We start from the raw sequence: 27960 nt of genomic DNA on the forward strand, positions 1-27960 counted from the left end.
ATTAGGGCTAACTTTTCACTCTAAATTAAGCCCACTGTCCCACTGTTCATTTTATCATACTAAATAAAGCCCACTGTCCCAAACACAAAATCTTTAATAATGAATTTCCTACCACTGGATTAATTCAAACCTACCATTTATGTTTTTAAAAATATATATTTTTAAAAACTAAAAAAAAACATTGTTTTAATCACATACAAACGCACGCACGCACGCACACAGGTGTTTTTATTTTTATTTTGACTTATAAAATGCCTCAGGTTACCACTGTAACCATGGTTTTCGATACACTGTGTCTTGGTTTGGCGCAATGGGGAACGCCCTAAGCGCAACTGGTGTCTGAATCGTGTAAAAACGCCAAATATTTTGGGCTGACGACAGTCCATGACATCATTAGTGGAGCACCTGTGAGTATATTTGTCTGGAGGAGACATGCAGGCATACCCAAGCATGGCAACAAGACAGTGTTTCATTCTCCTTCTCAGGGAACCATGGTTACAGTCGTAACCTGAGACATTCCCTTTCAACATGGAACTCAACACTGCATCTTGGATTGACGTTATGGGGAACAAATACCCATTCCGCCATGCTGAGGGATTGCCTCGCTCACTGTTAATATGCACAACATAAGTTGACTTAAATCTGTGGTTGACCCATTAGTTGACCCATGACGTGTGTGTTTCTTCCTTGGGTTTGGCGACTTCATTAGGAGACAATCCTTGCTCCGATCCAGATCTCTCAACAGATTCGTCTGGTAGGCCTGCAACATGGCCATAGTGTGCAAGAATCTCGGTCTGACCTGCTGCCACATACGCCCTGCCAATTAAACACATGGTGGTCTATAATTGGCTTAGATTTCAGGGCCGGAGCCTTCAAAGAGAATGACTCGCCCTGGGAGAGTTAGCAAGCATCTCTTCAACAGGGGACATCCTCACATATCCTTGCTCATTTAAACCCTCCACATTGGCCTAATTCGCATGATGGAATGGATGAATATGAGCAGAATATGGCTGGTTATCTTCTTGACTGGATGGTGCCGCAACATGCTATCTATTGGATCAGATGATGCTACCGATAGCACATCCCGAGCCAACAGATCGCTTGAGGCTCTGACTGAGGAATTAGAACGAGCAATACCTTTTTCAAAATCCTCAGTCAAATGGACCTGCGATCCCCACAACTTCAGCCTCTGCGGCCCAAGCCATGAGGCGGAGGCACTTGGCTTATATTCCTCAAGAATAAGGACAAACATCAACGGATTGGCCACATTAACCTGTCACACTGGACGCATTCAGAACCCTCAAGTACTAAACGCATGTGCTCCTCACCCAAGCACGAAACACACAAGTCATGTGGGTCCTCAGGTGTCAAAGACCTGGGACACAGAGCTATTCACACATGCTATTACAAACGGCTTCTGAAGACAAAAAAGTTGATGATGTGTATCACAGGCCCCCTCCTCGAATCATAGGCTCTCTGCTAATGACGTCATGGACTGTCGTCAGCCAATAATATTTGGCGTTTTCATATGTGCCTCAGACAGGGTCACGCAGAGGCCATTCCCTATAGTGTTAATCCAAAACCCGGTGTTCAAAAGGGAACCACTTTTTGTCTATTCAGATATTAAGTTTGTCGCAATACTGTCTTTGAAGTCTCTATTTGGTTATTTCTTCTTAACAGATATTGATTTATGTGATTAATTGTGTTTACAGTTATTGATTATTGAAAGCAACTAATAGAATAAAAAAACCTGTCTATTTATTGACTTCCAAAAGGTTTTTTTTTTAAACAGCAAATCAAAAGTTTTTTTTTAAACTGCAAAATACACTTGTTTTTCCACATTCCTGTTCTGTTATCTGTGAGGTTGCACACACTGTAAAATATATATATATATGTATATATGTATATATATATATATATATATATATATATATATATATATATATATATATATATATATATATATATATATATATATATATATATATATATATATATATATATATATATATATATATATATATATTGTTGGTTTAACTTCTAAAAAGTAAGTAACCTGGTTGCCTTAAAATTTTGAGTTTATTGAAATCAAGAATTTGAGTTGATACAATGAAAGCAATTTTAATAAATAGAAACTAAAAATATAATTGTATCTGAACCACATAAAAAATGTGATTAGTCATGAAAATAGCACTATTTGGCATTTCATTGCATCATCACAAATAAAACACACACAATTACCCAATATGCTTACAAAATCTTTTAATAATATTTGAATAAAGGTTGTCGATTCTCAAAAATATTCATTGTATTAACTAAAAATTTGAATTGCAATGAACTGAATTGCAATGAACAAATGAAAATTTAAGGCAATCAGGTAAAAAAAAAATTTTTTTACAGTGCACTTGTGGAGTGTTGTGAGGTGAAAGGCAAAGGTCACGGCTAAGGTCATAAGGTCATGTGTGCATTTTCAGCCACCTTTATTCGTTCTTATATGGAAAAACACTAACAAGGGTTAATCTGAGCCCCAGAACCCTTTACGGTGTTTGTCAGCTACTTGACTTGTTTGTTCAGCTGCGTGCCCCTCATTCTCAACCCCTCCCCCAGTTTCTGATCACCCTGTGCCAACAAGCCGTCTCTAGGTCAGGCATCGGGCCAGGTAATACGCCATTCACTGCAGCGCTTTTCCCGTGAGCCCAGGCATTCGAGCTGGTGCTCGCCAAACAGCGACCTGGCAGTCCAGGTCAGCTATTCCAGGTTCCACGCAGCACCGGCTGCCTTCTAATTAAGCCAGCCAAGCAGCCGCAGCCCTTGCGGCATCGCGGGCCAGACACTTCCTGAAATGTGCAACACCACCCATAAAGTGCCAGCGCTGAGAGAAAGAGTGCAAAAGCGAATTGGATTTGGTCTAAAAACAGCCTCGCTTGAAACCACAACTCTACACCTCTCATCGGAGGAGGGTGAAGGTTGGCCAGCTGCTCTGTGGGATTTCTTATATAAAAGCCAAATAGTGGTTCTGCATCATTGCAAAATTTCAGAGCTGAGCTATTTAGTTTTTTTTTTTTCTTTCTCTGCTATCATAGAAATACTTTTGGCTTTCAAGTTTAACAAATAAAATACAAATATAAACAAGTATATATATACACTATAGGCCAGATTTAAAATGTTCCCTTTTAGTGAACCGTTAACTGTGAACCGTTAAAGGACAACTCCGGTGAGAAATGACCCTAGGGGTGATTAACAGATGGTTACCGAGTAGATCGTTCTCTGGGATGCGTTTTCATGAAAGCTGATTGTAAAGAGTTTTATCTCTAAAAACAGATTATCTTATAGCGCTTGTCTATGGGGCACAGGGTAGTGAAATTAAATCGCTAGTTAATACCACTAACAAGGCTCAAAATAGCCCCACACTAACACGGCAGCATAATGAGGGTCCTTACATGCAAACCGAAGCACTGAGAACTTTGTAAGAGTACAAACAGTTTAATAAGAAGATACTTTATAAACACAGTGCATTACACGTTTACGGTCAGGCACCATCTTGAAAACAGTCTCGACGAATCGATCCACGAGCGCTGTGCTAAGTGAGCTGGTCGATAGGAATTAAGTTTGTGAAATGTAATTACATGGACATTTATTTATTTATTTTCTCTGTTGCGTTCAGTGTTTTCTTCCGGAAACAATGGCCCATATGAGATTCCAAGTCACAGTTCATCACTTAGCACAGCGCTCGTGGCTCGACGAGTCGAGACTGTTTTCCAAGATGGCGCCTGTCCATGAACGCGTGATGCATTGTGTTTATAAAGTATCTTCTTATTAAACTGTTTGTACACTTACAAAGTTCTCAATCCTTCGGTTTGCATGTAAGGACCCTCATTATGCTACCGTGTTGGTGCGATGCTATTTTTAGCCTTGTTAGTGGTATTAACTATTAGTAGTATTAACTAGCGATTTAATTTCACTACCCGGTGCCCCATAGACAAGTGTTATAAGCTTTACATTTGATTTTCATTAAAACGCATCCCAGAGAATGATCTACTCTGTAACCATCTTTTAATTACACCTAGGGTCATTTCTCACCGGAGTTGTCCTTTAACTGTGAACAGATCGTTGAGACTAAATCAGTTTGATTTGTGAACGTCTTTCTGAACTAAATCGATTTAATTAATTGAAAAGATCATTAAACATGATATACTCCCAGATAACTGTATTTATGCAACTTTTTCATTTATTCATGCCCCTCTGTATAATGGGAAAATATTATTGTAATATTGTATAGGCTGTACTTGATTTTATACTGTAGAATACCATACTTTTTTTGCCTTCTTTTTTTTTTTTTGCTTTGGGATCCACACTCGAAGACTCATTGTAAAAATATCAATTGCAAATCTTTGTAAATATGTACATTATAGAGCTTTAATTTGTACATAGAATTTATTTGAATGTAGTCGATTCATTTATTTTGTGTATTTATTTTAGAGCCTTATTTTAGTCTTCAGTATTAACATACAGTATTAACAGTATTCTGTATTAACAAAAAATATATATTGTTGGTTTAACTTAAAAAAGTAAGTAACCGGCTTGCCTTAAAATTTTGAGTTCATTCAAATTTGAGTTGATACAATGAAGGAAATTGGTTAAATAAATAGAAACCCAACATATTATTGTATCTGAACCACATAAAACATTTGTTAAATCATGAAAATAGCACTATTTGGCATGTTTTACTGTTTTCACAAATGAAACACACAATTACCCAATATGCTTACAAAATCTTTTAATAATATTTGAATAAAGGTTGTCGATTCTCAAAAATATTCATTGTATTAACTCAAATATTTAATTTCAATGAACTCAAAAGTTTAAGGCAACCAGGTAACTTATTTAAAAAATTATTATTTTTTTTACATTGCACAGTACAAATCTAATTCAGGCCCTAATGGAAAATGTTCTAGTGTCTGATCACATCTAAATATTTCAGTTGGCCAAATTAAATTTCTGTGAATTCAATTGCATTTGGCCAACTGAAATATTTACATGTGATCAGTCACTAGAACATTTTTAATTGGAGACATAAATAAAGATGCAATCATTTGTCATCTCTCGGATTACTGTGTTCCATGGATTCTGCTTCATGTAAACCACAAAGACAATTAAAAAAAAAGATGGATAAGGTGTTAATAAGGCCTGAATTTGAAGCATTTGGTTTTTGTTTGCAATTGTAAACTGATCTTACCTTTTTTGTTGGGGACTAAAGACCAATATACAACAGCAATGACTGGTGCATTATCTTGTCTTTGGTTATTGGAGGTTTAAAATGATGCCTAAAATGTGTAAGCTTAGGAGATGGCTTAATATTGACAATATAATATTGACAGCAATCATTAAACACCTTCAGTGAAGGCATAAGTCTGTTATTATCCACAGCCATTAGTGAGTCAGAAGCACAGTGGGGCTGTAAATGGAAATGTTGTAAGTTCTCGGAGGACATGTGGATTGTGTGTGAGAGAGATAGAGCTGGTATGGGGCAGGATCTGCCACCGCTCTAACACAGGCCTGATGTTTTAAAATAAAGCAGGCTGTTTGCTTTGATGTTGAGGGGCCTCTGAAGCAGACGGTCTGATTCAATAAAGATCACGGCTGCTTATCCAGCTCCATGCTGTAAGCTTAGCCTTCACTCTCAAGTGGGAGAAGACCAGGAGAATTCACTTGATACTAACAGCAGACGTTCTTGATCTGCGTCCTGCTGATCGTGTCTTATGGAGCTCAGTATATGCTCAGTGTCACCTGCTGTGAGCTGCTGTCATGAGGTTTGACCTGTTAGGGCTGTTATGTACAATCATTTGACTTACTGTGGACATGCATCAAAATGTAACAACACCTGCTATAGGCATCAAATGCAGGGAGGTGATAGTGAATTTGTTAGTCAGGATAATGATGAACCAAGATCTAGCTGGTTATCAGCACATTTTTGATGTGTAAAACATTACGGTTTGGTTTCTAGTTTTTAACATATACTTGTTTCATTATTGATATGATTTCCAATATGTTGAATATAAAATGTTTTGTACTATATCAAAATATGTTTTTTTTTCACTGATACTCAATCAAAATATGATCATTTGATTTAATATTATAATCTAAATAATTTAAGGTAAGTTACATTAAGGTTAAATGTATCAATAGTGACTGTAAATACTTTTATTATATATATATATATATATATATATATATATATATATATATATATATATATATATATATATATATATATATATATATACACTGTAAAAAATATTTAGAAAAAAAGTTACCTGGTTGCCTTAAAATTTTGAGTTCATTGAAATTAAAATTTTGAGTTAGTACAATGAACATTTTTTGAGATTCGACAACCTTTATTAAAAGAATATTAAAAGATTTTGTAAGCATATTGGGTAATTGTGTGTGTTATTTCTGATGACGCAGTAAAACATGCCAAATAGTGTTATTTTCATGATTTATCAATTTTTTATTTGGTTCAGATACAATAATATTTTGAGTTTCTATTTATTAAACTCATTTCCTTCATTGTATCAACTCAAATTTTTTATTTCAATAAACTCAAAATTTGAAGGCAACCAGGTTACTTACTTTTTTAAGTTAAACCAACAAAAACCACCACAAATTTTTTTACAGTGTGTATATATATATATATAATCTATTTCAGATAAAGGCTGTTCTTTTGAACTTTCTATTCACCAAAGAATCCTGAAAAAAAAAGTTTCAGTTTCCACAAAAATATTAAGCACCACGTGTTTTCAATATTGATAATAATAATAAATGTTTCATGAGAATCAGATCAATATATCAAAGTGATTTCTGAAAACTCGTGTGACACTGAAGACTGGGGAAATGATGCTGTAATGTCAGCTTTGGAACATGAATAAATTACATTTTAAAATATAGTAAAATAGAAATGTTATTTTAAATTGTGATATTATTTTACAACTGGTTTTAGTGTATTTGTGATCAAATAACTGCAGCCATATAGCGAGCATAAGAGACTTAAATCTTACAGACCCCGAACTGAATGGTATTTTTTTAAATGTATATCGCATATTTTTTTATTTTTTTACTTAACAAAAACGTAACATATCATGAAAAAATTTGTGCTGAGCAATCAATTCATCGCACCAAGAATAATAATTTGTGTTTACATAATATCAGTGTGTGTACTGTGTATAATAATTATGTATATATAAATACACACGTGCATGTATACATTTAAGAAAAATATGTTATATTTATATATAAAATATTTTTATTTTTATATAAGAGAATATATATATATAGAGAGAGAGAGAGAGAGAGAGTATATAAATGCAAATATTTCTTAAATGTATACATGAATATGTTTGTATTTATATATACATAATTATTATACACAGTACTCACACACATATATTATGTAAACAAACTTTTATTCTGGATGCGATTAATTGATTGCCACGCACTATTCAAAATATTAATGTTTCTAGTCAAAATGTCTTGCTTAAAAAAATGTCCAGTGAAAATCTTCATAGAAACGGTTACAAGGAACCATTTTAGTTAAAGCAAAGTACCTACTTGTTTGGCTTCGTGTCACTGCAGAGGTCAAATGTTACCTTGGGATTGGTCTAGCAAAAACAGCATTGATACAAACAGGTGTGAAGAGACAAACTGAAGGGATGTTCAGAGGTTTCAGCGTTGACCCGAAGAATGCGGCCTTCTATTCATGTGATTGCATGATCATAGTCAGAGAAATTACTGAGGAATTTGAGAATAAGAGCAAGCTTGCAAAAAAAGATCTTGAGCCCCTTTAAAGGGGGAAGAGTATTTTGCATCAGACATCAAAAGCGGAGCTTAGGCCCGTTTCTGGATGGAGCTAATAGGAGTCTTGTGGGTTGGCTTAACGTGTTTAATATCCGAGGATGGATCTCATTTGACTTTAACAGAAGGTGAAAGACCTCAGCAGCTCCTATTGAATAATCTCCTGCAGATTTAACACATTGACTCGTTTGGTGGTGCTGATCTTTGTGACATGGCCTATTTATTTAGCATTCAAAATGCATCCATACATCTATATGCACAAACGCCTACCACTGACACATAACTATGACTCAATAAATACTTTGCAAAGATTATGCAGGAACTTTTGACTGTTTTGTGTTTAGCAAAAAAAAAAAAAAAAGTAAAAGTAAAACAACAGGACATTATATAGGAATTCTGTTCATCCAACTAGACAAATATATGCATGTTTACAAAGGAACCTGAATATTGTATCCGATATCCTTAAATCTGTCCAAAAATCCTGAGGAGAGGCTTTCCAACTCCATGTAGGGCATAATACAAGCATGCAGAAACATCTTTTGCTGTCAGCCCATCATTGGTGGGTTGATTCCTGATATGACTTCCCTTTAGTTTTTCCCTTTTACCTCCTAAAATTTTGACAGAATGGCAAATATGTTGAGAAAGCCCAAGTAATATAGAAAAACAATACAAAAAGAACCATGATGAGTTACTTGGTGTTATTCTTTCCATGAAAACACTCTGGAAAGAGGTTCTGAGGGCAACCATTTGAAGATGATCTGTGCTTGTTGTAGACAATGCTGTCTGTTTCTCATAGCAAGTCCTGCTGAAACACACAGAGAGTTTTCAGCATGAGTTCTACTCTGTTTTAGGAGCGTCGCAGCTTCTCAGCTCAAAACTCTCTGGCCTCCTCAAACTGTTTGTAGTAGTCCTCATCCTGGGGGTTCTCTGCACATTTTTGTCCGTTGTTGGGCGGTCGAGCCTGGTTGTAGCGGCTCCAGTCGCCCTTGCAGATGATCCATGGTAGGATGTCCACTTTGTAATGCAGGTCAGCGGAGAACTCCGTGCTGATGAGGTTGGGCGTACCGGCCCCTTTGCCTCGAGTGATGAGCTTCATGCTGTCGTCGTAGCAGCAGTGTTGGGCCGCCAGCGTGGTGGACTCCAGTGTGAGCATGGAGCGGATGCAATAGCGAGCAGTGGGTTTGTAGATCTCCAGCTTCTCCTTTGGCCCGCTGGCGTCCTTCCAGCGGAAGTTGCGCCTCGTTGTGGCATCGTGGACGTCTGCGGTGCTGTAGGCCACCTCAGTTGGGTAAAAGCAGGGGCAGCTGGGTAGGTCGTTGGCCACTTTGCTCATGTATTTCTTGAGGAACTCACTCTTGCAGTTCATCCAACGCTCGCAACTGTCTGTATCTGAATGAGAGTAAGCAACATCACAATCAGGATCACACAGTTAACTCTTTCCCCACCATTCACATGTTATCTCGTCTTTCATGAGAAAACACTTCCCCGTCATTGACAAGATTTTAAGGCTTTCCATGTTTTCACTGTAACACACTAGGGGGCGCTATCACACATCTTCTGAACGAGTAGAGTATCTCTCGATCAAAACACAGACAAAGAAGAAGCAGAAACAAGCAATCTCATATGTAAGCAGATGAATATGAAAAATAATGCAATATGCAACCATAAACATCAAAACGGCCCAATGTTGCAGAGTGAAATGTCGAACCAGGAAGAGATTAGGACTGTTGATGGACTTGATCTACCCCATCTGTTTTGGTCATCACTCTGAATCTGCTCCAGACATAGTCTTTAACAAAAACCTAATTTTCTCAGCTTTTTGCTCAAAATGTTGCTTTTTTAATAAAATTTACCTTGTCTGGCTATCACCAGACCACGCTCAATTTAAGATTGAATATTGGTCCGGAGAGTCTGCTCTTTTTTTGTTTTTTTACTGCACAAGAGGTTTGATAAACGCACATTATTCAAATCACTCTGTACGTAATTGGATAGTCCTTCAACCAATCAGACCACAAGAGGCGTGATTAACAGGCAACAACGCATCACTTCTCTATCCCTCATCGTGTTAAACCCGCCAATAGCGCGGCAGGTGGATAAGCCAGTCTGTGATTGGTTCCCACAAAAATGTAACAGAAGCAGAAGAAATGAATGTACAGGTTTCCAGATTGAGTTGCAGGGAGAAATCAAATCGCCGGCAGATCAGGCTGGGTTTACCCACTCTAGTATTTACCCATATTCAAATGTTGATTAAAAAAAAAGAATGCACGAATCTAGAATAAAACAGATTTTTTTTTGTTTTTTTTTTTGTTAAAAAGTTCTTTTGATATATTGAGATTATATATTAAAAAAATATTTTGTGACCAAAAACGCTGGCAGTCTGGCAACTTTTTTTTTAACACTGGCAGGGAAAGTTCAAAGTAATGGAAAGTAATATTCAAATGTGTAATTAACCCTTTTCATATCTCTAATATTGATGGCTAAGAATGACATTTCCCAGGTTTCATTGATTCCTTAACAGTTCAATAATAATAGTTTTAGTACTTCTGAGAAATAAATGTGTAAAAAAAAATGCATAATTGACTGATTAATATGAAATAAAAATGCTTAACAAACATAATACTGATAAAACAAATCATGTATATCCTGATTTTAGTCCCCTTAAATTCAACATAACTTGCAATTTGAATTTGTTTGATTTGCTCAAAAGAACCAACTCATAAGAGTCATTTGCATGGGAATTGGTTAGACTTCCCTGGTTGTGCTGTATGGTTTTAGCTGCGTCCCAATTCAGAGGCTGCATCCTTCCCGGGCAATGAAGGATAAAACCTTTGATGGATCCTTCACAGCCTACCTTACCCAGAATTTACTGTGCGCTGGTGATGTGTGCATGTTTATTTTTTATTTTTTATGTTTGTATATTGCCAGATTACACTTTTAAATGTAAGTATTGGGTATCAACGTTTTCAAGTAGTTCCACTATATAGTAAGAAGAAAATCATAAGACTTTGAATCAATCAATCTTATGAGTTGGTTCTTTTTAGTGAATCAAAACCATAGTTGGCAGCTACTACTATTATAAACTACTATAAACAAATCACTTGTAGCACTATATAGTTTTGATTAACGAAAAAAAGCAAATTCATAAGAAATCAGATTACAAACACTAGTCACGCTGTGGATTCAGTAGTAGTGTTTTGCTATGCAAGCAATGTTTACCAAATAATATTATTTCACTCTAACTATAGCTACATTTAGAACAGTAAGCTAGTAGGTTTTATTGGTGTAATAGAAAGCTAAGCTGTAGTCCTGTCTCCCCTATTGGCATCTTTCTGCTTGACGGTCGCTTGGGGTTTTGGCTTTCTTAGTGACCAGTTAAATTACGAAATAACTCACCAACTCCGAAGAGCTCTGTTGCATTAAACTCTTCAGTGCCAGCAAGCAGACTGACTTCTGTCGCTGCCGTCTTGAAAGCATCTTCAATCCCTGTACAAAAGAAAGCGCCATTAATGTTTAAGATGCGCATGGCTGCATGTGCCACTTTGTAATCTACATACAGGAGTTTTCTTGTATAACTTCTAAATGATGGTCTAAGGAAAGGCTGTCTTACCGGGGCAGCTGGGCATGTCACACGTCCGTGACTCTGTGGCCGTGCAGGCATAGCCGCAAGATTTGGTTCGCTTCTGGTTGCCGTTTCCACAAGACACGCTGCATGGCGACCAACCGCTCCAGTCACCTTCCCCATCTATGTAGTCTGTAACAAAGGCAGGAAAACAGTCAAATTTCACACATTCACTGGCACTTAAGTGTTATGACATGACTTGAAGCACAGGTTGTGCTGTACTCCTGTCCCACTGAGTAGATCTGATTCAGACCGTATGTTTCACATACCTGAGACGCTTAAAGTCGGTCCGCTGGCCTATACCATTAGCATACCTCTCTAATTGGCTGATACCCATGGGAGTGGGTGAATGAGTGAGCCAAGTCTGCATACTTACGCCAACTTCCAACTCCTTTTTAAACAATGTACAAGTACTACTCCTTACATTTCTGATTCAGTGATGAGGGGCGACCAAAACAGTTGCTGAAGTATTGAGGTTGAGCGTTCTAATGTCTTTTTCTGACATTACAGTTTTATAGTCTTTAATATGTTTTTTATATCCTAACAATGGACATTTACAGTTGGTCTGTCAGACAAAAAAAAAAAAAACATCTGCTTATGTTGGATTAGCAAGAACCTAAAGTGTGCCAAAAGGAGGCCAAAACAAAGCTGAAATGTTAATAATAATAATAATAATAATAATAATAATAATAATAATAATAATAATAATAATAATAATAATAATAATAATTTATGTTTATCATTATTATTATTATAGCTTTGCAAAGAAAATCATTTATAGTTACACTTTATATGGGAAAAATATTTTAAAATATAAACAATGATCATTAGATTAATAATATTCATTCTGTTTATATGCAAACTATCTTAAATTAATTTGTATTTTTTTTGTATTATAATCATCATCATTTTATTGTTTGTTTATTATTTTAAATATTTTATTTATCATTTAAAAAAATATATTAATTCACTCAGATAATAAAGGAAAAAAAACAGCTAGTTTGAAAAAGCTAAATTATAAGAGCGTTTTGATTTGTTTAAGATTTTCTTTTGGTCATTACATAATTCAAACTTCTCTGGTAGTGTACACACACACACACACAAACCAACCAAGCAACCACAATCTATATCCACTCCCACTGATGAGAGAAAAACAAAGAGCTTTGGTCTTAAAAAGACAACATTACTCTCAGCGCCGTCAAACCGCATGGTCACAGTTGAGTGCGGGCCAACTCACAGGCAACAACATGTCTGAAACCCACATGAGCCACAGTTCCCTACGCACACCGCTAATGGAAACGAATAAGCCAATCAAGAGCATATATATGGCAAACCTTCAGGAATGAGTCACGGCCACAACAGGCCGTGTGTGTCACGAGGAAAATTATAAGGAGAATTTTTAGCTTTGGATTGATATTACCTTAACCCATTGATCAAAGACGGTTCCTCCTAAGCAGAAGGGTTTAGGCAAGTGGTGACAGGGTAAGAATGTGTTTGACAGGAATTGCAGACTCTGACAGTAACATGCATTCACTCATTCAGCTCCACTTTACCAAAAAAAAAAAAAAAAAAAAGACAGAAAGAGAGCTATTAGACTGGAGGAACAGATGCTCTGGATTCTCTCTTTCCTCCTTTGATGTTCAGGAGTGTTTTCTGTCAAGGAGACAGACTCTGCCACACAGGAATCTGTCTATTACAGGAAGCAATCTACAATCACAAACTCCATAAGAAGTACTGTCCTTGTTATGGTGACGGCATAAATCATCCGACGTGCAAATTACAGATTCCATCACCTCACGGCAAAGCCATATTTAAGCTTTGTAGAGTCCTTAATTAAGACAATAACTCAAATGCACTAAAACACTCACTGTAACGTACCGTATTCTGTCTGTGTTCTGCTTGCCGTCCCGGCAGACCCTCTTCGTTCCCAGTCTCCGAGCGGTTTGAGGAAGTTGCTGTCCTCCGTGTTGCTCTCGTAGGGGTAATCCTGTTCCTCGGGCCCCTTTGGGGTGGACACGGACGCTGAGGACGAGGAAGATGAACGCTGCCACCAGTTCCTCCAGTTAGGAGCCACCCAGCCAGGCTTGTTTTCTTTGCGTAATCCCTTCTCTGGCTCAGAACCTTCCAGGCTGTCCACCACTTCTATGGTAACCTAAAATGATTTTAAAAGATATTAGTAGTTGTGTTTACTAATGCGAACATTGCTATTAGGATTATTATTATTGCTCACCCTCAAGCCATCCTAGGTGTATGACTTTCTTCTTTCTGATGAACATAATCAGAGTTATAATAAAAAATATTGTGATGCTTCCAAGCTTTAGAATGGCAGTGAATGGGGCCTACGAGTTTGAAGCTCAAAAAAGTGCATCCATCCATAATAAACATCCTCCACATGCCTCCAGGGGTTAATAAAGGTCTTCTGAAGTGAAGCGATGCTTTTTTGTAAGAAAAATTATTAAAAACGTTATGAAGTAAAACATCTAGCTCCCGCCGTATTCAAATTGCAGAAAAACTGGTGCGACAATGTCGTCGGATGTAGTTTTGAACTGCGAGAAGCATTACACTTTCTTCAGAAGTTCAATACAGAAAGCAGTAAATATGGATATTTTAAATATGGATATTTTTCTCAAAAGAAACCATGGAGTATGTTTAAGATGGATGGATGAACTTTTTTGAGCTTTAAACTCGTGGTCAAAAAAACATTATAAATCTTGAAAGATTCAGGATATTTATTAATATAACTGATTATGTTCATCATAAAGAAGAAGGTCATATACACCTAACTAAGGTGGCTTGAGGGTGAGTACATTTTTTTAAGGTCATGGATGCACGCGCACGCGCACACACACACACACACACACACACACACACACACACACACACACACACACACACACACGTTTGTTTTTGTGACATATGGGGACATTCCATAGGCGTAATGGTTTTTAAACCGTACAAACCGTATTTTTTATCCCCTTATACTGCCCCAGCCCCTAAACCTACCCATCACAGGAAACATTCTGCATTTTTACTTTCTAAAAAAATTCATCCTGTATGATTTATAAGCATTTTGAGAAGTGGGGGCATGGCCAATGTCCTCATATTTCTTCTTGTAATACCTATGTCATACCCATGTCATTATACACATTTGTGTCCTCATATGTCACAAAAACATGCCCACACACACACACACACACACACACACACACACACACACACACACACACACACGTTTATTTATTTATAATTTAGTACCATGATATATCAGTACTATGTTATTACCCTCTGATACCATCAAAACTCAAAACTATTTCCTTTTGTAAGAAACATTTCAAAACAGTAATTTCATGCTGTGCTATAAAACTAAATCAAACACTGCAGTCTGTATCGGTCCCTTTTATTGTGAGTCTAATTTGTTTACTTGCACATGTTGAGAATAATCATACAGATCAAGGGTGTTTGTTGTACGGAGAGAGGTTTTGTGGAACATCAAACAGTGAGGGGTAGTGTGATGTTGTGGAGGTCCAGATGGACGTTGGCTTAGGTCATGGTCATGCTCTGAGAGGCTGCCATTCTGCAGTGGTGACACCCTCCACCCCACAAGTAACACATGTGCCTCCCAGATTGGGGCAGGGGGTGGGCTTCCCCTCTCTAGCCTCTCTTTCTCTCGCTCTCTCCACCTAAACATCAAGTTCAAAGGGCCTCTCAGCCTCCTTAAGACCATGAAAGCCAGATGATGCTTTGGATCAAAGATACCCATGCCCACACACCCCTCCCTGAGCTTCACACACACACACACACATTCACTGCCATCTTAAGACATCGATACACTTTATCCTTTCTGCCATTCATGGTCAAGACTCACATGTTTTTCCCTTCTGATGTGGATCGAGCCCGTGGAGGATTACTAGGCGGCCGGTGCCGTGCAGGTGTATGTAGTTATTGAGACTCGGCTAGGTAGATGTTAGATGTCGTGTGTGTGTGTGTGTGTGTGTGTGTGTGTGTGTGTGTGTGTGTGTGTGTGTGTGTGTGTGTGTGTGTGTGTGTGTGTGTGTGTGTGTGTGTGTGTGTGTGTTTGTGTGTGAAAGAGAGCGAGAGAGCGAGATAGAGCGAGAGAGAGAGAGAGAGAGAGAGAGAGAGAGAGAGAGAGAGAGAGAGAGAGAGAGAGAGAGAGAGAGAGAGAGAGAGAGAGAGAGAGAGAGAGAGAGGTGGGGGGACCAAAAGGCTCGGTTTTTGAAAGGAAGTGCTGATGTGCATCAGGGTTTTCTGCCAGTTTCTCTTTGCCAAGATTTTACTTTATGTGCTTGGTCAGCCATGTCTCCTTTAAAAGTCTTTTTGTTTGTGAATGTGCACAGCAAAAAAAAAAAAAAAAAAAAAGATTATTATTTATTATTTTGTTTAATACAAATAAACTTGCTTTGCAGAAATGAGTAAATTAATAAGATAATATATATTATTTTCTTAAAAAAAAAATTAATATAAAATTTACAAAAGTCATTCTGTTAGATTTGTGTTTTCTTAAACTGGGGTAATGAATAGATTTGGAGAAAAATAATGTTATTGGCTTATATTTATGATGACGCAGTGAAACATGGCAAATTGTACTATTTTCGTGATTTATCACATTTTATCATATTTTTAAGTGGTTCAGACTAATATTTTGAGTTTCCTTCATTGTATCAACTGAAATTTTTAATTTCAATAAACTCCAATTTTTATGACAACAAGGTTACTTTCTAGTTAAACCAACAAAAAATGTTTACAGTATATATATATATATATATATATATATATATATATATATATAAAACTAATATTATAAATGAAACTAAGATTGCAAGCGATGCATCTTCCTACCTGTATGTTGGGGTTCTGCCCATTTATATCAGCCTTGGAAAGGTCAGGGAAGTTCTGCAGATCCAGAACAAAAGCTCCTGGACCATCTCTCTGCAGGCTGCCCCCTGTCCCACGACTCTGCGCCCAAGGCTGAGACGCTGGAATATGAGCCACTCGGGACTGTCTGTCATCCGTCCCCATCTGAATAGAGGAGCTGCTTTCTGCATTGACATTGTTCTGCATGAAACAATAAGAGAAACGGTGGAATATTAGATGTGTAGCTCTCAATGGGTTTTACCTCACGTCCTTTTTAAAAGTTAATGAGTCTGATTATTTTATCATTCTAACTACATATGGTTAGTTGCATTGTATTGCTTGCATTTAGCATTGCTGTCCACTATCAGAAAAAACCTGTGACCTTTTTTTCCCCAACGCAGTTGGCCCGCAGACATTGAAGGACTTGAGTCATTTTGAATAAATGTTAAAGGAAGCCATTTGGAGTGAATCATCCCTCTGTATATAATTCCCAACTCTTTGTCACAGATTCAAAAATTAATCTCAATTATCCGCTTGTTTCTTCCCTGACCTCGCGAGACGATCTACAATTGATGTTAGACTCAGCATGGAAGTATATTTACATTGTGTAACTTCGCAACAAGGAAAAAAAGCAGTGCCCTGGTATAAATACAGATGAGAGTGGTTAAGATTGCTCAACATCATTAGATTTATTATTCACTGGTTAAAATGGCAGAGGTCAAGTCTCAATCAGAGGTCACCGTCAGAAGGAGTGCCAACCCAATCTCACGGCAAAACTATTTACGAGGTGGCGATTTCGTATGAATTTGTACGATGTCAATTCGCCAAAACTTAAAATAGTTACAAATTGCCATGAAATTGTGCTGACAGGAGGTGATATATGGTGTTCCCACGCTCGTTCAAGCTATTAATCTGTGCTCATTTGCTCCTCTAGATGTTTGGTAAGATCGACTATCAGCTGGTCTTTGACCTGCTAGATCATCGTGGTCAACCGGGTTAGTGCTGGTAGACCACCTTGGACTACTCACAAACCAGCTACAATGTTCTGACCTGGTTCCTCCAGCATGATTTGTTCATTGGACCAGTTCAGGAAGTTAAGCAGGCAAGTCAAGGACTTTATATAACATTGACAGCCAAAAATGTGACACTTTAACAACCTGAGCGCTCGCATCTTTTTCTTCCCACCTGAAATGTGTGATTGCAACGTAGACGTCTTTAACACCCTTTTAGCCAGCCATATGTTCACGAAAGAGACCTTGAAGACTGAGATCAAGGGAAACAGTACTGGTTTCATCCAGCTCAGCCCAGAACTGTTTGTTTACACTGACGGAGATTAGAGACATTAGCAGCTCCACTCACTCAATCTCACCTCAAATGGCCTAATTACCCACAGGTGCTACACTGCTCCTTATCACCCCGTAATATAAACACACACACACACACACACACACACTAGAGACTTTCTGTGGATCTTATGAGAGCACTAGGACAATAGCCCATCATTTAAAGCGACAAGAGCCTCATAAAAAAAGATTAGCCTAGCGAACATAATTGGGTGGAGAGACGTTAGAATCTGATCACTTAAAGGGACAGGGATTTTTTTTTTTGATTTTTTTTGATTATTCTAATTTTTTATATCATTAGTTGCGGTCTTTAATGCTGTTCCCAGTATTGCTGGTGTTTTTCACACACACAAATATAATATAATTTAGTGTTGGAAAGATTTTGAATGATATAGTTATCAAATAATTCCAGCCGTGGTGAGTTTAAAAAAGCTGACCAAAGTTGCATTTATTTGTTAGAATTTACAGTAAATCATGACTATTTTTACTACATACAAACAGTGATATTGTAAAAACAAGTATTTTAAAATGCAACTTATTCCTGTGATGGCAAAGTTGATTACTCCAGTCTTCAGTGTCACATGATCCTTCAGACATTTCTGAGAAATGTTTCTTATAATTATTATTGATAATATTGTTGAAAACTTTTTTGTGAATATATATATATATATATATATATATATATATATATATATATATATATATATATATATATATATATATATATATATATATATATATATATATATATATATATATATATATATATATATTATTTGATATATGGATATATGATCCATATATATATATGATATATGATATATATAAAGGATTATTTGATGATTAGGTTTAAAAGAACATAATTTATTTATTATAAATGTCTTTACTGTCACTTTTAAACTTGCTGAATAAAATTATTAATTTCTAAAAAAATAATAATGACATAAATAACTTGTGTATATGTGAAGAGTCGGTTACAGTTTATTTTTAAGGTATCTTTGTTACATTGTAATTATACATTTACTATTAAGTAACTACATGTTACTATAGGGTTAGTATTAGGGTTTGGTTGAGGGCTAGTTGCATGTAATTAATAATAATATACAATAAATAATAATTATTTGTGCATAAGTTATTAGTAACTACATGTAACATCTACCAATGACACCGTAAAAAAGTGTTACTGAAGATTCTTGAAACATTCAGTTGTGTTTTGCTTTAAAAAAAACAGCGTGCAAGTTTAAAAGAGCACAAGTAAATCATGACAATCATATTTTTTTTCTGTAAACTTTTCTTTCAAATTGGCAGCATAATTGCACTAAGCACAGACAATATTGATCTCATAACCTCTTATGTTTCACATCTGTCTAAACAGAGTCTGGAAACAAAACGTCTGTCTCTTTTTATGAAATGTAAAGAAGATATTCCTCAGTCACTTTAAGGAGTTGGAAACGTCAAAGGCTGATGGCCTGGCTCCTGTCTTTCTTTGGATCAAGAGAGGATTCCTGGCCACAGCCCTGCACTGTTCTACTCAAGAGCAGCTGAAATAGATCTAGAACGAAACCCATTTTGCAAAATTGTTGTGCGCCTTGCTGGCTGACAGAAAAAAAAAATGCTTTTCCCTGTCAAAGAGGGTTGTAATTGTTTTCCCGTAAGACTGCCAAGGCATGTGTTCGCTGTCACATACACACAGAGGGGGCAATTACTCCACAATTGGACAGCTATAAGTAGCTTGTAATCATGCATACTGAGCTAGACAATAAGATCAAAGGGCACCATCAATCTTTTGTCTCTTTCTCTCCTCCCTCTCTTTCACTCAAGCCATTTTGTTTGAATGCCTAAGTGGAGAGAGCAGTTGTGCAGTGTAGAATTTATTTCGCTTCAGGTAAAAGGGGAAAAAAATCCCACCGTTTTGGGGAAGGTACTCTGAAACAGTTGTTTTCCAAGATACTTGATTTTAAAGAGGCTTAGCTATTAGTCAAGCTACCCTTTTGAAAAAGTAGCACAACTACTAACACTTCAATAATGATAATCAGTACAGCTTTTCCTGGTTCATTTAACTGGCCCACCCAAATGAACTGCATTTAAATGAGTGAAACTTCCCAAAACAACATTGATATGCAGGTGCTAAATAATGAACAATATGCGGTGTCTAATAACAAGGTGGTTTGAAGGACAAAGTCAGCAATACTGATGTAATATCATCATGGTTTGACAGAAAAATGGACTGAGAAATTGCAACGATCATCAGAGTACACCAACACCTGTTCACCTGTCAATTCAAATTTTGAATATTCTGTATTACTGCAACTGTAGCCATGACAGAACATTATTACAGTTCCTACAAAGACATTACACACACCATTCTTCAAACCGTATGGGCCTCTGACTATGAAAACAGACACAAGGGTGACATACAGGCGCCCCCATTACATTTCAGACTACTTCCACCTCCCGCTTCCTCTTCATTCCCTTTGCTTAAGGGGCATGACACCATTTCAATTGGGAGCCACTCAGGGGGTCTTCTCAGGAGACTGGACAGGAAACGAAGGCTAAACACAGAGTGCAAAAGGCTTTTCAATGCAACACCTAGATGAGGTTGAAAAAGATTTGCTTTTCTGACTTTAGGAGGAAAATACACCACTTCTTGGACAATCACGTTAACAAATATTCAAGACCAAAATGTAAAATCTAAAAGATTGATGCATTAAAAAACCTGCACTGATTGGTGAATATTAGGACTACTAATTGGGATGTTTCCCAAGCTTGTTTCCGCCACAGAATAAAAAGATAAAAAAGGTAATTGCGACTTTTTATCTTACAAATATTTTTCCTGTAATTCAGACTTTTTTTCAGAACTGCAAGTTTATATATCTCAGAATTCTGACTTCATAACATGCAATCGCTACAGTAGATTTAAAGTAAGAATTGTGAGATAAAAACTCGCAGTTGTGAGAAAAAAAAAGAAAGAATTGCGAGATATAAACATCTCTCCTCTGAAATGGACCATATAACTTGCAATTGTGAGTTTATACCTCACAATTCTAAGAAAAGAAAGCAGATTTGCGAGTTATAAAGTCAGAAGTGTGTGATATAAAGTCAGAATTGTGAGTTTAATCTCACACTTTATAACAATGTCGACTTTATAACGACATCACACAACACTGGTATACTTACCTAAGAAGATACTTAAGTTAACTACTTTTTTAACAAAGTAACACAAATATTGTTATTTCCTCATTTATAATGCACAATAAAGATTCAGTACTCCTCGAAATGAATAAATCAGTCAAATGCAAAATCAGAATACTATGCAAACCTCCATTAGTTAAATGTTGAATAAAACAAATATTTTATGCATTTATTCTACCTTTTTGACCAATGTCCTGCTAACCTTCCATTATTCAGTTAAACCATTAGCAAAAATGATTCTAGATTGAACTAGAAACTTTTTTTTCCTGCGTCATTCTTCCGTTATCCACAGCTGAGAGGTTTGTGTGAGCTGTGCCCACTAATTTACCTCAGCCAGAGGCTTATTATTTACATTTTGGTATGAAGAGGTCTTTTTACATATGCACAAAAATATAACTATACACATTTTTGTGCAAATAAAAAATAACAAGCCCAGCCCAGGAGAGAAACATTAATGGAAAAGTAACAAAGTTCCTTTTTAAGAGAGTAACACAATATTGTAATCCATTACTTTTTAAAGTACCTTTCCCCAACACTGGTTAAGGTTAGGTTTATGGGTCGGTTGAAGGTTCAGGGTTAGTACCTAGTTATTACCCAGTTATTGTAACCACAATAAGTACATGGTATGTACATGGGGAACAGGACTGTAAAATAAAGTGCTACTTTTTTTTTTTGTACAAGATAAATACAACAAGATAAATTTGTGTGATAAGCAAAACTGGCAGATATTAAGATCCAGATATTAAGGATTCTTTTCATATTTTCAATAGTTAATTGTTTCGGGGCACTTGCAGTTCTTGTTTTGACCATAAACAAGTGATGAACAATGGAAATAAGGGAAATATATTTATATTCAAGAATCAAATATCATCACGATTTTGCTTAAAATATGAATTTAACTTTGACTGAAGTCATTGTGAGAAATATTAGGTTTTAATGTATCAATTATTTATTTTATTTTATTTTATTTTATTTTATTTCTGGTAATTATGTCTTTCGTTCTTTATCCACATTTTTTTAACTATAACATTGTGAATCCTATATATAATAAAGAAATGATAAATAATTCCTCTCAGGCTGCAGCCACTAGAATGTTTAAAGATTTGCAGGTGCTGCTGGTTCTCTGTATCTGTTTATTTGGGATCAGAAGCTGCCTGCGAAGCTTTTTTGTCAGCACCAAACTCTACTGCCTCCATCCCTCACTGCTGCCCCCAACTCTCCTCAAACCTGGTTACGTTTGACACATTCTATGTACATTCCAGACATATTTCCAACAGCCGTGTATGTCATAAATGGTTCGGAGAAAAGCGTGTTCTGTCCCAAGACTCTCCGCACAAAACCACAGACTTGACCTCCAGGGCAAAACTGTAAAGACTCACTCGGGATTCATTCACTTCCCTTAGCCACTACACCAGTGAACAGACTGTTGAAATACAAACGTTTAGCTTTCAGCTTCTGAAATATAAACCCCAACAGCTGTTAGAGAGAGAACTACATAATAAAGCTGTCTTTAACTCTCCACCTGAATCACATTGCTGCTGTTCCTCTACAAGAGAGCCACCGTAGCGGACAAACACACATTCATCATGGCGCTATGCCAACGTTTGCAGACTGACAAAGGCATCTTGGTGTCATGCTAAAAATACATCAAAAAGCAAGCCGCAGGGTTTTTAATGCACCCAACAAAGCCCTGTTGATCTCAAACCTTTCTTGACCCAAGGGTCTGGTCTCTGGGAGCACTGCACTTGCTCTGTAAACAGATGGTGGAATACTTTTAGCCGAAATCTGCACAGACTCATTAAAGCCAGGTTTAATCTCGGCTAACAGCACTAAAGGACAATCTGAACTGAGAACATTTTCAGTAGCCCTGAAAGTAACCCTGCACTGTTTTAATGGCCCACAATCATGTTGTACACCAATGTGTTGAATACACAGGGTCCATTTGGTTTTCCGGGACTGATTGTAAGGTTTTTTTTTCTTTTTTTAATCTTGGCGCAGTCTAAAGCAAGAATATAGTAACAGGATGCTTGGGTGACACTGATGGACCAGTGGTGATAAATGATAGCCTGCAGCTTGTTAACTGGAGGGACAGAGACCATCTCTGACCCTGACTGCACCCCGGCTCTTTTGGAACTGTGCTATGTGAAAGCTACCTTACTATATACAATATAATGCACAAATCACTGTAGAATCACAAATATTGATAAAAGAATAGTTCACCCTAAAATGAAAATTCTGTCATAATTGACTCTCCCTCAATTTGTTCCAAACCTGCATGAGTTTATTTCTTCTAAAAGTTGATGGTCCCCATTGACATCCATAGTATTTTTTTCCTACTATGGATGTCAGTGGGGACCATCAACTGTCTGGTTACCAACACATTCTCTAAAATATCTTCTTTTGTGTTCAGCAGAAGAAAGAAACAGGTTTGGAACAAGTTGAGGGAGAGTCAATGATTTTTAATTTTAGGGTAAACTATTCCTTTATGGTTGAAGTTTTATTACCACAACATGTATGTGTATTCTATTCATATCTATCTATCTATCTATCTATCTATCTATCTATCTATCTATCTATCTATCTATCTATCTATCTATCTATCTATCTATCTATCTATCTATCTATCTATCTATCTATCTATCTATCTATCTATCTATCTATCTATCTATCTATCTGTCTATCTATCTGTCTGTCTATCTATCTATTCTAAATGACAAAACAAATATACATTTATTTTATTTTGTGCTTTGTGACTTTATGAAATTTCTCATCCCTGAAATGTCAAAGATTATATATATATATATATATATATATATATATATATATATATATATATATATATATATATATATATATATATATATATATATATATATATATATATATATATAAATAATAATAAAAAAATAATAATAAAATAAATTAAGGAAAAATTAAAAACTAAATTTAAAAAAAAAATGACACTGCAAAACAACTTAATAATCCCACAAACAGACTTCTAAATGCAAGACTATTATTTATTTTCATTTCACAATGAAATGTGACCTGGATATGTCACGCGTTCTACAGTGTGAACTCACCTCCGCCACCCGCGAGTCCTGCTCCGAGCTCACAGTGTCATTTCCGTGCTGCAGCGGGCTGCTCCGCAACACCGTGATGTGTAACGTCAGAAGAAGGAGTCCCAACAGCAACAGAAGCTCCGCCGCCAGCCGCACCATCCTTTTCACGCGAGCGCTTTTTGGACCCTGCGCCACCGCCGCTGCCGGGCTTCCGCTGCCGCCTCCTGCCGCTGCAGACACTCCGATCTCCGGATCCGCCGCGGACGAGGAGCCGCAACACCACTGCGGAGCCACCTCGGGGTCCAGAACAGCAATACTCACGGGAAAAAGAGTCACCAGATATAAATGACCTCGAAGAAGCCCAATCACTCCACGTTTGATAACTGATCAGATCAACGAGTGACCTATAGATGCTTGCCCTTAAAAATGGTGTAATCCTGATGTCCAAAAAGAACGTAAATTACTTTTAAAACATAGAAAAGTAAGTCCCACAAACTCCAAAGCTGTGTACCATTCCATTGAGGTATTTACTCTTCTTTTAACATTAGTGTAAAATGCAAATCAAAAGGAAAACGTGTGTGGAGAGAAGACGTTACTTCTTAATTGAGGAAAAACTGGACTTTTACTTGTACGCAGGTAAATCAGGTACACTGGCGTAAGAACACAATTCCGAGATCATGTAGCATTCTTATCTTTTAAAAATAAAATAACATATTAAAAAAAAGAGAGAGAGAAAGTCTCCAGATCAAACTAATTCAAATTCTCGTGGTCTGTCCTTCACGTCTAATATAAAAATTGTGGTTTGGGCACATTGTTGCGCTCCGGTGCGTTGCGCAAAGCGCTGTCATCCTCTCCAAACGCCAATGTGTCCTCAGGGATGAAGTGTAGCTCACTACAAGCCCATCTTCAGTGTGATCAAAATCCAGAGTTCCTCCTCTGACTAACTCATCTGAGCTCTTGTCCTCTGGAGGGTGTATGAGCCGCTCTTGCGCAAGAGTATCCACACACACCTTCTGCGTAAAAGCGCGCTGTCAAATAACACCACTGTTCAAGACTAGCGTGTGTGTGTTTGTGTGTTCCCTTCTGTCGTCTTTAGTCCAGCACAAACACGGTCAGACTCGTGCCCACGAAGCCTTTGGTGTTTTTATATCCCCCTCTTCTTTTGGTTTGCTGTCACCTCCCCTCCCCACCAAATTAACCCTTCATGTCCCATCCCACCAGTGCACTCATCAGCAGAACACTTAGAAAAGGCTTTTATCTGTCCCGTGTCGATCTGTCGTGAATACAGCGGTAATGGAAAAATAGATATGAAATGTTTGCAGTAGATGCAGTAACATGAAAAATGTCTTGTTTTTTTGCTGTTTTTTTTTGGGGGGGGGCATATAAAAGAAGTATATATCCTTTTTTAAAGTTGTGATCAGAGCTATTGACCTTAAATACTATAAAAATGTCTTAATTTTGAAATATGTATACCTAATATAGGTTACATTTGGTTTATATCTAAATAAATACAAAAATGGACACTACATAGAAAGTTAAATTAGATTTTTTGTGTGTATGTGAATCACGTCCTCCATAGTTTAAGACAATTTTGAAATCAAAATCAGTAAATGCCTCTAGACAAAACAAGACTCAACTCTACATCTTTCTTGCAAAATACTTCAATGACTGATTTAATTTCAAACACTAATTAAAAGTGATTAACGGGTTGTAGTTTGTTCAAATAATAGGCCTTGCAATTGAGTGATTATAGTGCTAATGATCTTATCATAGATTCTAAGTTGAGAGGTGATACGACAATAAGAGGGTCTCGTTCCCTCCTCCAAATTTCACACTTTCAGGAATGTGAGGATGAAGGGGACGAGGTGTGTCGTGATTTGCATTTGTTTGTTCTTCATGGGTCGTCTGAGAGCACATCTAAAAGTGCAACAAATGTTCCAGAGCTTGTGTATTGGTTGGTTCAAATGGGTTCACCGCATCTTTTTTTTAAGCCAAACTCGGAAAAATGTTTGTTTGGACGGTCTATCTTCTGATTAAGTATGTAAATCTGCATGGTATGTGGTATGCAGAGATAAATAATCATTTTATACTTCACATCTCAGTAACATTTCAAAAGGATCCTCTTTCATTTGGCTAGAACACATAATGCACTCGTTTAGAAAGGACTAAGAAGAAGCTCAGAATACCTTTGCTGTTGGAGTGGCACAGTCTTGCAGTTTCAAAGGGTGGATGAGCCGGCTGGTGGGGCCCCGCTGCTGATGGTCAATGCTTAGACAGATGTTTTCTTGGAGCAGCACATTGCTGTGTTGGTAGCAAAGGAGATGGAAGGAGACTTGACATCTGTTCTCCAGACCGGCTAGACCCTCTGACACACAGGGTGGGGGTAAACTGATGGAGAGAGACCCGTCCTGTTGCGTGTGCATGTGTATTTGTGCTCTTCTGTTGAGATGTGTGTCCATCCTTGATTTTCCTATAAACAACAATTATTTTTTCCCCTATGTTGGGGTGTTACATTTCCAAAAGTAATTAATCTGGGATTACGTACCTTGCAGAAGTGATATCTCACGAGTCGTCCTTTGCAAGGTTCAAACTTTTCAGTTGCTGGCCTGAACTTTTACCACTACACCGCAGCACCTCAAAGACAATGCACGTTCTCAACAAGGATTTCTTCCCACCAGGTCAGATATTAACATATATCCACAGATTTAATCTGTTATCTAATATTTGATATATTTCAGAATATATTGTTCATCTAGGCAAACCTAGTCATGGCTTTTGTGCCTCTACAGACACCGTTGTGACCTATAGCTGTCAGACTAGAGAATGTGTAATCAAATTAATTTTCATCTCTGAATGTTGAAAAACACTGACACTGAAAAATGTTACATATGATTACATCACAATCTACCTCCGATAGATTTGTATTATCTAATGTAATTAAAATGGAAAAAAATATGGTCCATCTCAATTGTTGTAAATGATTTAAGAATTATATTTTAGGGCTGTCAAAAGAAGAATTGCATCCAAAATAAAAGTTTGTTTAATATGTTTTTGTGTATTGTGTACAACTATTATGTATTGAACACACACTCACACTCACAGACACACACACACACTTATATTTAAGAAATTATTTGCATGTATTCTGTATATACACTCCTGAACAAAATCTTAAGACCAGGGGATTCATTGCAAGTTTTACACATTTCGCACTTGTGGATCATAACCGGGTTGTAAGTGCTGATTCAAAATGCCAAAAGAAGAAACAGGAGCAAGAGACAAAAAATAGAGAGTAGGCAATTTATTGAAAACTGCATTTAAACTCAAACAGGCCGTTCATCAGCTGATCAAAAGTTTAAGACCATAGCCCAAAAATAAACACACAACAGTACTAAACGTGTCAAAAAAGGACTCTTCCTTTTTCTTCCCACCGTTCTTGTTGATCACTTAAAAAACTTGTTTCGGCATGCTTGATATGACTGTTTCCAGGAGGCCGGTGGGAACGTTGCTCCATGTGGTGAAGATGGCTTCACGAAGGGCATCCACGGTCTGGAAATGACGTCCATTTTTGTAAACTTCCCTTGCCATCAATCCCCAAATGTTCTCAATGGGATTTAGATCAGGGGAACATGGATGGTCCAAAAGAGCAACGTTATTCTGCAGGAAGAAGTCCGTCAGACAGGCTTTGTGAATTGCAGCGTTGTCCTGTTGAAAGACCCAGTCATTACCGCACAGACAGGGGCCCTCGGTCAAGAGGGATGCCCGCTGCAACAGATCCACATAGCCAGTCGCCGTTTGACGCCCCTGCACAACCTGAAGCTCCATTTTCCCAATGAAGAAAAAAGCACCCCAGATCATGATGGAGCCTCCTCCACTGTGCCGCGTAGAAAACATCTCAGGTGGGATCTCCTTGTCATGCCAGTAACACTGGAAGCCATCAGGACTGTCCAGGTTAAATTTTTTCTCGTCAGAGAATAAAACTTTCTTCCACTTTTCAATGTCCCATGTTTGGTGCTCCCTTGCAAAT

General features: G+C 37.1%; 1 protein-coding gene across 2 annotated transcripts; it reads right to left on the bottom strand.

Moving 5' to 3' along the window:
• Positions 1 to 8194: 8194 nt before the first annotated feature.
• Positions 8195 to 26912, bottom strand: ism1 (isthmin 1). 2 transcript variants are annotated; one of them, XM_067421816.1, is made up of 8 exons: positions 26479 to 26912; positions 26120 to 26403; positions 23955 to 24370; positions 16325 to 16540; positions 13346 to 13619; positions 11456 to 11599; positions 11242 to 11331; positions 8195 to 9237 (listed from the first exon to the last, which is right to left on the bottom strand). In XM_067421816.1, the coding sequence occupies exons 3-8, from the start codon at positions 24090 to 24092 to the stop codon at positions 8720 to 8722; spliced, it is 1380 nt and encodes a 459-aa protein (XP_067277917.1). In that variant the 5' UTR covers positions 24093 to 24370; positions 26120 to 26403; positions 26479 to 26912; the 3' UTR covers positions 8195 to 8719. The 2 variants fall into 2 exon arrangements, with proteins under 2 accessions (XP_067277917.1, XP_067277918.1); XM_067421817.1 differs by having other exon boundaries at positions 23955 to 24249; positions 26120 to 26912.
• Between the last annotated feature and the right edge of the window lie 1048 nt (positions 26913 to 27960).

The sequence above is a fragment of the Pseudorasbora parva genome, chromosome 17 (assembly GCF_024679245.1).
Source record: "Pseudorasbora parva isolate DD20220531a chromosome 17, ASM2467924v1, whole genome shotgun sequence".
NCBI lineage: Eukaryota > Metazoa > Chordata > Actinopteri > Cypriniformes > Gobionidae > Pseudorasbora > Pseudorasbora parva.

What these genes read in the sequence shown, in the direction of transcription:
- ism1 (XM_067421816.1), bottom strand. Translation starts at nt 24,092, where the DNA reads ATGGTGCGGCTGGCGGCGGAGCTTCTGTTGCTGTTGGGACTCCTTCTT. An exon ending in TGACATGCCCAGCTGCCCCG is followed by an intron (nt 11,332 to 11,455) that starts GTAAGACAGCCT and finishes TCTTTTGTACAG; the next exon opens with GGATTGAAGATGCTTTCAAG. An exon ending in AACAGAGCTCTTCGGAGTTG is followed by an intron (nt 9,238 to 11,241) that starts GTGAGTTATTTC and finishes ACTCTCATTCAG; the next exon opens with ATACAGACAGTTGCGAGCGT.